This window comes from Scyliorhinus torazame, chromosome 12 (assembly GCF_047496885.1).
Source record: "Scyliorhinus torazame isolate Kashiwa2021f chromosome 12, sScyTor2.1, whole genome shotgun sequence".
Lineage (NCBI taxonomy): Eukaryota > Metazoa > Chordata > Chondrichthyes > Carcharhiniformes > Scyliorhinidae > Scyliorhinus > Scyliorhinus torazame.
The window spans coordinates 209459079-209473400 of record NC_092718.1 but is presented as its reverse complement, the minus strand read 5'-3'; the positions used below and the strand labels follow the sequence as shown (position 1 = coordinate 209473400).

At 47.8% G+C, this 14322-nt stretch overlaps 1 protein-coding gene across 1 annotated transcript in view; it reads right to left on the bottom strand.

Moving 5' to 3' along the window:
- The window catches only part of LOC140386931 (multidrug and toxin extrusion protein 1-like), a 113485-nt gene that overhangs the window by 56194 nt on the left and 42969 nt on the right, over window positions 1–14322 (bottom strand). Inside the window, exon 4 of the mRNA XM_072469835.1 lies at window positions 8238–8386. Coding sequence (XP_072325936.1) covers window positions 8238–8386 — 149 coding nt within the window. The remainder of the gene's footprint in view (window positions 1–8237; window positions 8387–14322) is intronic.

Here is a 14322-nt window from a genome sequence, read left to right as displayed (position 1 = left end):
GTTGGTAACAATCGAGAAAAGACAGAACATCAGCCTCTGTAACCAAAGGTAAACTCAGACTCAGGTAAGTCCTGCCGCGCAGTGAAGCACCGACACACGTTGCCATGGCAATGAAGACAGGAAGTTAACCCTGGCACATAGTGGAGTGACAGCCTGATCACCGTATGAGATACAATACAACAAAGAGAACAATTAATCGAGTGATGGTCGCCGCAGGCAACTCTGATGTTTCAGTAACATTTGATCAGTTCATACATTCCTCCTGTCAGAGTGTGGAGACAGTTCAATAGTGGCCGTCAAAGGGGGAATTCGCCGAGGGGTGACAACTACAGGGATATCTGGATGGAGCCGGGGAGGGACGAGCTGGATTCTTCTTTGACAGAGCTGGCTAGACTTGGTGGGTTAAATCTCACCCTTCTGAGCTCTACTGTCCTTGTGCTTTGGGCTGGAATCTCCGCTCCCTGATCCTGGCAATGAGAATCGCAATCCGGCGGAGAATATCGGGTCATCCAAAAATCCCAAACCGCCATTTGAGGTCATTCACCTTCTTCCGGGATTGCGTGCCAGCCGTCCCGGTGACGCTGGCAGCACCGACTGCCTCGGCCACCTCCTCCCAGGGGCTGCTCAGGAGAGCGGGCTGGAGTCTGCGACCCACCCTGGAGAAGAGGGTGCCCCTCCTCCCCTCAATGGCATTGAGCAGTCTGTCCACTTCAGACTCCCGGGATCAGGAGGCAGGCCTTCTCTGAACCAGCGCCTTCTCTGGAATGAGTGTGTGGTGAGGGGAGTCCTTATATCAGCTCCATCCAGTCCGGCTTTTTAATGTGAGTTGCGGCTCCAGTGAATCCGACGCCAGTGGGGCTGGGAATTGCTTCCAATCCACACCGGCAGATTGCTGGCTCATTTGCATCTCCTGAATTTTGGACCAAATTCGGGAACGCGAATTGCATGCGATTCTGATCCTGCGGGAACACTTTGGCCGGGATTCTCCGTTTGGGAGACTAAGGGTGGGATTCGCCGCTGCCCCGCGTCGTCGGCGATCGGGCGGAGAATCCCCGTTTGCGACCGAATCGTGGCCAGCGCCGTTCTTAGGATTCTCCGCCCCGTCCAAATCGGTATCATCGAGGGCTTCGGCGAGGGCTGGGGGGGGGGGGGGGGGGGGGGGGGGGGGGCTGGTGGGGGGGGGGGGGGTCCTTGGGGTGGCTGGGGAGTATCCAGGGGATCACTATTTGGCCAGTCGGGTCCACGCGTTTCCGGCGTCATGTTGTACGGCGCGACCGCTGGGACCTGCCAATTGTCTGGCCGTTTATGGGAACGCTGGGCGTTTCACGTGGCGTGGCTGCTAGCCCCCCACCGAGCAGAGCATCAATGCGGGGGCGGTGCTGACGTTTCCGTTGTGAAACTGGACGCTTCCTCCGGATGTAGCCTAAAAACCGGAGAATTCAGCCCTAAGTGCTGCTGCAGGGACTGAGCTGCGTGTGCTCTGTGTTCCCATTGGGAGAGCTATTCGGGGAGCAATTCAGGGCATGCCAATGGGCCAGTACTCTGTCCACATGGAATTCAGAGCATTTCCCATTCCCGGTAGTGCTGGGGAGACTGACAAGCTGGAGCTGCTTCTAAGCGATCCACTCCCCGCAAACTCTCATTCCAGCCAGGAAGGTGGCTCAGCGGAGACCAGCTCCCGGAGAATCAGGAGTCAGAACTCGATCACATGCAGGCCGCAGTGAAGAAGAGGAGGGACTTCCTCTTCCCCGGGGTGGGCCGGCGGCTCTAGCCCGCCATTGTAAACAGGGTCTGGGAGGAGGTGGCAAGAGGCGGTCAGTGCTACCAGCCTCCCCAGGAGGCCTGGGACCCAGTGTAGGAAGAAGGTGAATGACCTCCTCAGGGGACCGGTGGTGAATCACTACCCCTGTGCCCCGGCATCACCCCTGCCCCTCAGTCCTCACATCACCCACTCCCCAGTCCCCTAGTGGCCAGTCAAAACCCATCTGCCTCACATCCCACCCTCCACCAAACTCCAACACCTCTATTAATAGGTCTGGCTTCCACCAAGACCTCAGCGGGTTACCCTTGTCACCCTCTAGGCAATCCCTCATCCGAGTGCGGCAGGATGTGTAGCTGATGGTCGCATAGCAACTGCACATTCATGGAGTGGATGAAGGGCACACCTTGTCGACGGGGTGCTCAGGGGGGACCATGCATGCCATCGATCGCCCCCTGCACCTGGGGCATGCCAGAGTTGGCAGCACATTCTGCAACCTGGGCATCTTTTAGACTTGGTTACGGTTGAAGATTGCGTTGTCTGATGCCCGGGCCCAGAGGGCATCCGTGACGGCGTGGATGCACCTGTGCACAGATGTTTGCGAGATCCCACACAGGTCTCCGCTCGAACCTGGGATGAGCCAGAGGCGTAAATGTTCTGGGTGACATCACCTTGATGGCCACTGCCAATGGGCGTCCTCCCCCATACACCCATGGTTCCAGGTGTGCCATCATCTGGCACAGGTGCACACGATCTCCATGGTGAGCCGGAGTCTTTGGTGGTGCTCACCGTCTAGCAGATCCTCAAAGGGTTGGCACTGACGGTTTACACAGCGTCAGATGCGGCCCCTCCTTCCGGATGTCTCCGAACGGGTAGAGGGCATCCTGAAGGGGGAGGGCAAACAGGCAGAGGTCGTTGTACATATTGGTACTAACGACATAGGCAGGAAGGGGCATGAGGTCCTGCAGCAGGAGTTCAGGGAGCTAGGCAGAAAGTTAAAAGACAGGACCTCGAGGGTTGTAATCTCGGGATTACTCCCTGTGCCACGTGCCAGTGAGGCTAGAAATAGGAAGATAGAGCAGCTAAACACGTGGCTAAACAGTAGGAGGGAGGGTTTCCATTATCTGGACCACTGGGAGCTCTTCCGAGGCAGGTGTGACCTGTATAAGAAGGACGGGTTGCATCTAAACCGGAGAGGCATAAATATCCTGGCCGCGAGGTTTGCTAGTGTCACACGGGAGGGTTTAAACTAGTATGGCAGGGGGGTGGGCACGGGAGCAATAGGTCAGAAGGTGAGAGCATTGAGGGAGAACTAGGGAATAGGGACAGTGTGGCTCTGAGGCAGAGCAGACAGGGAGAAGTTGCTGAACACAGCGGGTCTGGTGGCCTGAAGTGCATATGTTTTAATGCACAAAGTATTACGGGTAAGGCAGATGAACTTAGAGCTTGGATTAGTACTTGGAACTATGATGTTGTTGCCATTACAGAGACCTGGTTGAGGGAAGGGCAGGATTGGCAGCTAAACGTTCCAGGATTTAGATGTTTCAGGCGGGATAGAGGGGGATGTAAAAGGGGAGGCGGAGTTGCGCTACTGGTTCGGGAGAATATCACAGCTGTACTGCGAGAGGACACCTCAGAGGGCAGTGAGGCTATATGGGTAGAAATCAGGGGCGTCATTCTCCGACCCCCCGCCGGGTCGGAGAATGGCCGTTGGCCGCCGTGAATCCCGCCCCCGCCCCCGCCGAAGTCTCCGCTCCCGGAGATTGGGCGGGGGCGGGAATCCAGCCGCGCCGGTTGGCGGGACCCCCCGCTGGATTCTCCGGCCCGGATGGGCCGAAGTCCCGCCCAGGAATTGCCTGTCCCGCCGACGTAAATCAAACCTGGTATTTACCGGCGGGACCAGGCAGCGTGGGCGGGCTCCAGGGTCCTGGGGGGGGGGGGCGCGGGGCGATCTGACCCCGGGGGGTGCCCCCACGGTGGCCTGGCCCGCGATCGGGGCCCACCGATCCGCGGGCAGGCCTGTGCCGTGGGGCACTCTTTCCCTTCCGCCTCCGCTACGGCCTCCACCATGGCGGAGGCGGAAGAGACTCTCCCCACTGCGCATGCGCGGGAAACTTTCGGCGGCCGCTGACACTCCCGCGCATGCGCGGGGAAACTGACAGCGGCCGCTGACGCTCCCGCGCATGCGCCGCATTTCCGCGCCAGCTGGCGGGGCAACAAACGCCATTTCCGCCAGCTGGCGGGGCGGAAATCCCTCCGGCGTCGGCCTAGCCCCTCAATGTTGGGGCTAGGCCGCCAAAGATGCGGAGACTTCCGCACCTTTTTGCCGGCGCGATGCCCGTCTGATTTGCGCCGGCTTTGGCGCCAGTCGGCGGGCATCCCGCCGTTGGGGGAGAATTTCGCCCCAGGAATAAGAAGGGTGCAGTCACAATGTTGGGGGTTTACTACAGGCCTCCCAACAGCCAGCGGGAGATGGAGGAGCAGATAGGTAGACAGATTTTGGAAAAGAGTAAAAACAACAGGGTTGTGGTGATGGGAGACTTCAACTTCCCCAATATTGACTGGGACTCACTTAGTGCCAGGGGCTTAGGCGGGGCGGAGTTTGTAAGGAGCATCCAGGAGGGCTTCTTAAAACAATATGTAGACAGTCCAACTAGGGAAGGGGCGGTACTGGACCTGGTATTGGGGAATGAGCCCGGCCAGGTGGTAGATGTTTCAGTAGGGGAGCATTTCGGTAACAGTGACCACAATTCAGTAAGTTTTAAAGTACTGGTGGACAAGGATAAGAGTGGTCCTAGGATGAATGTGCTAAATTGGGGGAAGGCTAATTATAACAATATTAGGCGGGAACTGAAGAACATAGATTGGGGGCGGATGTTTGAGGGCAAATCAACATCTGACATGTGGGAGGCTTTCAAGTGGCAGTTGAAAGGAATTCAGGACCGGCATGTTCCTGTGAGGAAGAAGGATAAATACGGCAATTTTCGGGAACCTTGGATGACGAGAGATATTGTAGGCCTCGTCAAAAAGAAAAAGGAGGCATTTGTCAGGGCTAAAAGGCTGGGAACAGACGAAGCCTGCGTGGAAGATAAGGAATGTAGGAAGGAACTTAAGCAAGGAGTCAGGAGGGCTAGAAGGGGTCACGAAAAGTCATTGGCAAATAGGGTTAAGGAAAATCCCAAGGCTTTTTACACGTACATAAAAAGCAAGAGGGTAGCCAGGGAAAGGGTTGGCCCACTGAAGGATAGGCAAGGGAATCTATGTGTGGAGCCAGAGGAAATGGGCGAGGTACTAAATGAATACTTTGCATCAGTATTCACCAAAGAGAAGAAATTGGTAGATGTTGAGTCTGGAGAAGGGTGTGTAGATAGCCTGGGTCACATTGAGATCCAAAAAGACGAGGTGTTGGGTGTCTTAAAAAATATTAAGGTAGATAAGTCCCCAGGCCTGATGGGATCTACCCCAGAATACTGAAGGAGGCTGGAGAGGGAATTGCTGAGGCCTTGACAGAAATCTTTGGATCCTCGCTGTCTTCAGGGGATGTCCTGGAGGACTGGAGAATAGCCAATGTTGTTCCTCTGTTTAAGAAGGGTAGCAAGGATAATCCCGGGAACTGCAGGCCGGTGAGCCTTACTTCAGTGGTAGGGAAATTTCTGGAGAGAATTCTTCGAGACAGGATCTACTCCCATTTGGAAGCAAATGGACGTATTAGTGAGAGGCAGCACGGTTTTGTGAAGGGGAGGTCGTGTCTTACTAACTTGATAGAGTTTTTCGAGGAGGTCACTAAGATGATTGATGCAGGTAGGGCAGTGGATGTTGTCTATATGGACTTCAGTAAGGCCTTTGACAAGGTCCCTCATGGTAGACTAGTACAAAAGGTGAAGTCACACGGGATCAGGGGTGAGCTGGCAAGGTGGATACAGAACTGGCTAGGCCATAGAAGGCAGAGAGTAGCAATGGAAGGATGCTTTTCTCATTGGAGGGCTGTGACCAGTGGTGTTCCACAGGGATCAGTGCTGGGACCTTTGCTCTTTGTAGTATATATAAATGATTTGGAGGAAAATGTAACTGGTCTGATTAGTAAGTTTGCAGACGACACAAAGGTTGGTGGAATTGCGGATAGCGATGAGGACTGTCGGAGGATACAGCAAGATTTAGATTGTTTGGAGACTTGGACGGAGAGATGGCAGATGGAGTTTAATCCGGACAAATGTGAGGTAATGCATTTTGGAAGGTCTAATGCAGGTAGGGAATATGCGGTGAATGGTAGAACCCTCAAGAGTATTGAAAGTCAAAGAGATCTAGGAGTACAGGTCCACAGGTCATTGAAAGGGGCAACACAGGTGGAGAAGGTAGTCAAGAAGGCATACGGCATGCTTGCCTTCATTGGCCGGGGCATTGAGTATAAGAATTGGCAAGTCATGTTGCAGCTGTATAGAACCTTAATTAGGCCACACTTGGAGAATAGTGTTCAATTCTGGTCGCCACACTACCAGAAGGATGTGGAGGCTTTAGAGAGGGTGCAGAAGAGATTTACCAGAATGTTGCCTGGTATGGAGGGCATTAGCTATGAGGAGCGGTTGAATAAACTCGGTTTGTTCTCACTGGAACGAAGGAGGTTGAGGTGAGGCCTGATAGAGGTATACAAAACTATGAGGGGCATAGACAGGTTGGATAGTCAGAGGCTTTTCCCCAGGGTAGAGGGGTCAATTACTAGGGGGCATAGGTTTAAGGTGAGAGGGGCAAGGTTTAGAGTAGATGTACGAGGCAAGTTTTTTACGCAGAGGGTAGTGGGTGCCTGGAACTCGCTGCCGGAGGAGGTGGTGGAAGCAGGGACGATGGTGACATTTAAGGGGCAGCTTGACAAATACATGAATAGGATGGGAATAGAGGGATACGGACCCAGGAAGTGTAGAAGATTGTAGTTTAGTCGGGCAGCATGGTCGGCACGGGCTTGGAGGGCCGAAGGGCCTGTTCCTGTGCTGTACATTTCTTTGTTCTTTGTTCTTTGTTCCCACCTCCTCGTAATCTCTCCTCGTAACTTAACCCTTGTAGCTCAGGTATCATTTTTATAACCCTACGTTGCACATCCTCCAAGGTCAATATATCTTTTCTAAGGTGTGCTCACAGTGCTCCAAGTGGGGCCTAACCAGGGTTTTGTATAACTGCAGCATAACGTATTTGTCTTTATACGCCAATCCTCTATAAAGGCTAGCATTCCATTAGCCTTGTTCATGGCATTTTATGGATCTAGCCCCCATCAGAGACCCCCCCCCCCATCAGGCTCCAGTCAGAACTCCCACCCAAACCCCATCAGAGACCCCCTATCAGATCCTACCATTGGATCTTCATATCAGAGACTCCCAGATCAGAGACCCTCCCACCAGGTAGCCTCCCATATCAGAGACACCCAGCAGAGACTCCCCCCATATCAGTGACCCCCATACTAGAGACCTCATCAGAGACGCCCATATTAATGACCCCCCCATATCAGAGACCCACCATTTCGGAGAGCCTGAATCAGAGACCACCATATCAGAGATCCCCCATTCTATCCTCACATCAAACTACCCTCAAGTATCCTGCTATAAACCTAAGCACAATGTTTATAAATACCTAGCTATGATTGATGGGTTGTGACCACATCTAATGCAGTTAAGTGCTTTCTGCTGAGAAAAAGAGGAAATTAAAGTACCTATCTCCTCGATATATATAAACATTTAGATTGGTTTCACAAAGGTTCTTGAAATGCATTCAAGCATGAAGGGAAATGAAAATAGACAATCCTGTGACACCTGGCTGCCTGGAAGCTATTAAATTACAGCCTACTAAAGACTATTTGTCTTTGAAAGTTAATAGAAATCTCGCAGGTCAAAGAGGGGGTTTAAAACTTTGTGATATGGTTTTGGTTTTCTATGAAGTATCAGCTCCTCTGTCTGAGGCAGCAGGTATAAGGGACAGGTCAGTGAAAAAGCAGTGATATTTCCCTGTTTTTGCCTGGACTGTATTTCAGCTTTCAGGCAGGGGTGACTGATTGGGGTAGGGGATGTCTCTGATATGCCAGGTGGGAGTGTCTCTGATCAGGATGTCTGTCGCCCACTTTTAGCCCAAATGCTCCATTCTCCGCCAGATCGTGAACCCCGCTTCCAGCAGCGGTCGCGCGGAGAATCCAGCCCACCATCTTTATATCTGCATTTTGGAACCTGACCCTTACATTCCTTGATTCAACACATCTCTGTTCACAAACAAACTCTGCCTTTGTGTCACTGTGCCACACAAATACCAACCCTTTCTTTACTTGCCCGTGGCTGTCGCTAAGCCAGTGTGTATTGTCCATCCCCCTTATTTGCCCTTAGAAAGTGACCTTCTTGAACCGCTGCGGTCCATGTGCTCTGTGTGCACCCGCAGTGTTGTTGGGGAGGGAGTTCCTGGATTTCACCCAGCGACAGTGTTAATAAAGTGTGGATGAAACACTCACTTGGCCACTGCAGGAGACTGTTTGAAAGCCAGTAAAATGTGCTCGGTGTTGATGAAGATGGCCCAGCAGGGAAAGCAGGTTATCATGAGAATGAGGATCCCTCGTTGGAGGATCACTCCAATTCTCTTGAACGTCTTGTTTCCAAATGTCTGAAAAATCAGAATAAAAATGAAAATGAATCAGACCAATGTTGACTGTTGCGTCACAGTCCCGTTGGACACCATTTCTGTGTTAATTGGCTGGTGAGTTTACAACGGCGATGACATTTCATTGTTTCTTTGTCGGCGAAGCGGTTTTGAAAGCTGCGAGGTTGTGACCAGCTTTGTACACAATGTGCTGCTTAGAATAGAGTAATAGACTATCGGCCGCGGTTTTTCCAATGCGTTGTGTCTGCTGCAGTTCCCATTACATCGGGTGCATCGAGGGAAGGGCCCAAAACGAGCTTCGCAACGGGGGCTGAGCCCATCCCGAGTCACTATGCCCAGCGCGATCTGGATCCTCGAGAGGATCCTCAGGGGTGAGGCCCTGCTCTTTACCATTTGATTGTTGGCAGCTGCCTCTCTGGTGCTGACACTCCTGGATTACAGGCTCACTGGTCAGGCTTCAGAGGTTGCTGAACATACAGTGCACTAATCACCCTCTGAGACATGGCACCTGTGCCTTCGAGGAGGCACTTGCGAGCTCAGGAGTGTGAAGTGCTCTCACAACTAACAAGGCTAATCCCTCCTTTGAGATAGCCTTCAGCTGTGAAGCCTGAGGCTGCTCACAGTCAAAGGGGGTGAAATGGACTTTCATGAGAGAGGCTGCAGCAGGGGTGTCCCCTGGGAGGGTTTGTTGGAACAGACAGGCTTCAAATGTGCTGGCCACTGTTATGGGTCGCCACAATATTTAAAGATGGCCTTGGAGGTCTGACAGACGCCAAGCCCTTGCACCCCTGGCTCAGGGTGACCCCTGACCTTAGAAACCACGGAAATGTTACAGCACAGGATGAGACCTCTCGGCCCATCTTGTTCGTGCCAGCCGGAGTTCACCCAGGTGCCCTTCCTAATCCCACCTTCCTGCACCCAGCCCATAGTCCTGCAGCTTACAGCACTTACGGTGCACATCCAGGTGCTTTATAAAAGAGTTCAGGGTCTCTGCCTCCACCACCAACTCGGGCAGTGAAATCCAGACTCCCACTGCCCTCTGCGCTTCTCTACAACCTCAGCCACTTATCTTGAATCTATGTCCCCTGGTTCTAGAATTTGCCACCAAGGGAAACAATTTTATCCTGTCCACTGTATCTCTTCCCCTCATAATTTTGCACACCTCAATTAAGTCACCCTCAGCCCTGTATCCCAATTTGTACGACCTGTTTGCCCTGTGGGACTTTGGATTGCTAAAATCCATGCACACGGCATCCACTGCACTATCTTCATCAACCCTTCTTCTCGCTTGCTCAAATAATTCAAACACATTTGTGAGGCAAGACCTTTCCTTTAACAAATCCATGGCGACTACCCCTGAATAGTCCATGCTTTTCTATGTGACAGTTAATCCTATCTCTCAGGATTGATTCAACTATGGGCAGCACGGTGGCACAGTGGTTAGCACTGCTGCCTCACACCACCGAGGACCCGGGTTCGATCCCGACTCTGGGTCACTGTAGAAGCCAGGTATTTCGAATACAACTAATATAGGTAAAAGATAGCTGTTTAAGCATAAATGTTGAGCCCCAGTTTTTAATACCCATTTATACAGCATAGTTCACTTATACTGAAGTCCGTTGTTCTGGCAAATGCATATTTTCAAAGACAGTGTGACATTAAAAAAAGCACAGTTGCAAGATAATTTGACACTGTCTTGTGCTAATTGTCAAGGTCAAGGGATTGAATACACAGCAACATGAAGGCACCATTGTTCACAATGGTGATAAATGCTGGGTCAGAAAAGCTGATGTTGCACATTGAAGATGGACGGCTTGCCATCAAATCAAATGTGTTTGAGTCTAACCCAAACCAATTAGGATTATATTGGGGTGTGATTAGATGACTTAAGACAGATATGAAAGTGTATAACTAAAAAGTTTCTCCCCGCCATTTTGGGGTTTTGTTGTCTTTGTGAGTATTGTCTTTGTAGGTTAAGTTTAGTTTTTAGTGTGTTGTCTGTGGTTTTATTGTCTTTGAAGGTGTGTTGTGCTGTGTTGTCTTTCTGTTAGTTTAGTCAGTTTTTGCCTTTGATTCTAGTCTCCAGTTTTGTTTTAGTGTTTAGTTTTTAGGTTAGGTTTGGGGGTTCTGTCAGTCTAACAGTCTGTGTCAGTGATGTTAGTCCACTTTTGACTTTGAGTTTGAGTTTAGCTGAAGATTAGCTTTCTCTCTCTTTTCATGTTTCATTGCCAGACTTTGACCTTTTAAAAGTTACTTTCGAGCTGTCTGCCTAAGCAAAGAAAGATAATGTCTGTAATTCTCTGAAAGCTTCGAATTGTCTACGAATTGCCTTTTAAATGACTTTCAAATTGTAATCAAGCGACTACAAATAAAACAATTCTTTTTGGCACCTGAGGAGTTTATACTGCAAATTTCTGCTGAGTTCCAGTATTCGCAAAGTGCTACTGATAACCGAATAGCAGAGATGATATAAATTCCTTCAACTATACACAGTCGAATAATACAAGGAATCGAACAACTTAACACAGTCTACAAATATTACAAATCTTATAACTTGTCGTATTGCGCCAGGACTTGATTCATCAACTAAGCTTCCCCCAAACTTGGCGTGGTTCGACAGGTTAAGATCCCTTAAAATTAAAGTTTCCTTTAATTGGCGTAGTCAGGCAGTCGGGGGGGGGAGTACTGAGGACGACCTTCGGAGGCCCAGGTGACGACGGAAAGCTTCGAAGATAATCGGAGGAGGTTGGGAACCTTCGGGAAGCTTCGGAGATAATCGGAGGAGGCCCAGAAGACAGCCGGAACCCACGGCTAGACTGGGGTAAGAAATATCTTTTTCACCCATTAAAAGTCTTAAAGCCGCATCAATCAGTACTTCGACCCTTGAAAAGAACATTTTTTATAGACTGTTAAATAAATCAAGTGCCAGTCGGTCGGTCAGACTATCAGGCGTGACTGGAAGATTAGGCACTGCAGTAACTAAAATAAAACGGCAGTCAGCGATCAAGAAAAGTTATGGCTGATCCAATTCAAAGTGTAGATTCAGAGCCTTTAGCAGACAGAAAATTACTCCCCACTACATCCAAGGGGGGTGCTGGAATACCAGATGTTTCTGTTGAAGATATGTTGGGGGATTGTAGATCTTTCACTCGTAGACATTTTAACCTATGTGAAACCTCAAAAAAAATTGAATCAAAGTATGATATCCCCAGAGGACAGTGGTCCTTCAATAATATCAAGAGAGCATGGGGAAAATGCACACGATTACACGGTGCAGAACGTGTAAAATGGTCCCTGGTAATTACGGGACAGATACACAGTCAGCAAGAGATCATTGTTAAAAATAAAAGTGATCATCAGCTTCAGTCCACTAAAGACCAACTAAGCGCAGTTCTTGAAGATTTGCAAGATGCAAAATCCAAACTTGAGCATTATGATGAAATTAGAACAGATTTGCAAAATAAAACCTCTGAACTCCAGCAGTTAAATGTTCAAATCGCAGAATTTCAAAATCAAGTTTTAAAGTGGAGTCAGAATTCCAAAATCAAGTTTTTAAAATGGAGTCAAAATACCAACAGCTGCAATTAAATACTGAACGAAGTGATGATGAGTATAGATCTACTAAAAGGCAACTAATTGCAGTTGTTGAAGAATTGCAAGATGCAAATTCCAAACTTGAAACAGATTTGCAAGATGCAAAATCCAAACTTGAGCATTCTGATGAAATTAAAACAGATCTGCAAGTTGCAAAATCCAAACTTGAGCATTATGATGAAATTAAAACAGATTTGCAAGATGCAAAATCCAAACTTGAAACAGAATTGCAAGATGCAAAATCCAAACTTGAGCATTATGATGAAATTAAAACAGAATTGCAAGATGCAAAATCCAAACTTGAAACAGATTTGCAAGATGCAAAATCCAAACTTGAGCATTCTGATGAAATTAAAACAGGTTTGCAAGTTGCAAAATCCAAACTTGAGCATTATGATGAAATTAAAACAGAATTGCAAGATGCAAAGTTCAAACTTGAGCATTATGATGAAATTAAAATAGATCTGCAAGTTGCAAAATCCAAACTTGAGCATTATGATGAAATTAAAACAGATTTGCAAGATGCAAAATCCAAACTTGAAACAGAATTGCAAGATGCAAAATCCAAACTTGAGCATTATGATGAAATTAAAACAGAATTGCAAGATGCAAAATCCAAACTTGAAACAGATTTGCAAGATGCAAAGTCCAAACTTGAGCATTATGATGAAATTAAAATAGATTTGCAAGTTGCAAAATCCAAACTTGAGCATTATGATGAAATTAAAACAGAATTGCAAGATGCAAAATCCAAACTTGAGCATTATGATGAAATTAAAACAGATTTGCAAGTTGCAAAATCCAAACTTGAGCATTATGATGAAATTAAAACAGAATTGCAAGATGCAAAATCCAAACTTGAGCATTCTGATGAAATTAAAACAGATTTGCAAGTTGCAAAATCCAAACTTGAGCATTCTGATGAAATTAAAACAGAATTGCAAGATGCAAAATCCAAACTTGAAACAGATTTACAAGATGCAAAATCCAAACTTGAGCATTCTGGTGAAATTAAAACAGATTTGCAAGTTGCAAAATCCAAACTTGAGCATTATGATGAAATTAGAACAGATTTGCAAAACAAAACCTCTGAACTCCAGCAATTTCAAATCCAAGTTTTTAAAGTGGAGTCAAAATACCAACAGTTGCAATTAACTACTGAGCGAAGCGATGATAAGTATAGGTCCACTAAAAAGCAACTAATTGCAGTTGTTGAAGAATTGCAAGATGCAAAATCCAAACTTGAGCATTATGATGAAATTAAAACATATTTGCGAAACAAAACCTCTGAGCTCCAACAGTTATCTTTTCAAATAACAGAATTCCAAAATCAAGTCTTTGAAGTGGAGTCAAAATACCGACAATTGCAATTAAAAACTGAGCAAATTGAACTTGAAAATTGCAAGTTAGTGAAAGAAAGATGTGTTTTAAAAAGAAATATAACCAGCGTGACTGAACATTGCAATTCTTTGACAAACATGCTTTCTGTACAAAAGATTGAACAAACTCAGAAAGCAGTCCAAGCCACTCACCTAGTGGCACAATCGGCAATTGCACAGCCGAGATCAATTGTTAAACATAAATCATTTTCTCTGTCGGATGAATCAGACGAAGATAGTGTTCCTACAATACAAAATACTAAAGCAATTCGACTAGCCCCTTTAAAACGCAAACGGGTTAGAGTTGGAAGCAAAAAAATAGAGGAAGATGGTGAACCTATCACTAGAAACATATTTGACCACCAATGGGTTCATGAACAAATTGATCCTTCTAAAATTGACGAATGGTCCAAGGGTCTTCCACACCCTAAAAAGGGTGGTAAGATCACATGGGATGGAAGTCACAGATTACAAGCCATTTACAGTCTCCACCCATTTGATGGAGTACAAATTCTGACTATCATGCTAGGTACTCGTATCAGTTCAACCCTTAGAAATGAAGTAGAAGTTGCCCTTGGAGACGATTTGCAAAATTTAGAAGCTTGTTGGCTAACAATCAAGAATTGGCTATTACAATTTCGCCCCCCGAGGACCAATTGGTCTAAGATCACAGCTTGCTTTCAAAAAAATGATGAAGATATTCAGGATTTTGAGGAAAGATTTTTACATACTTGGATGGAATATTCAGGGATGACACTCGACCAGGAAAATGACACATGGGATGCAAGCACTTTAAGTCCATTAAAAACGGCTTTTATAGCCGGTGTTAAACCTGGAGTTTCTGCTGCCTTGAATTTGGTTTTACCAGCTTGGGCCACAGCTGGCACATACCGAGACATAGTTGACCGATGCACTCAGATAGATCATGGTTTGCACAATCAGGCAACTTTTAACACTGCAGCTGCT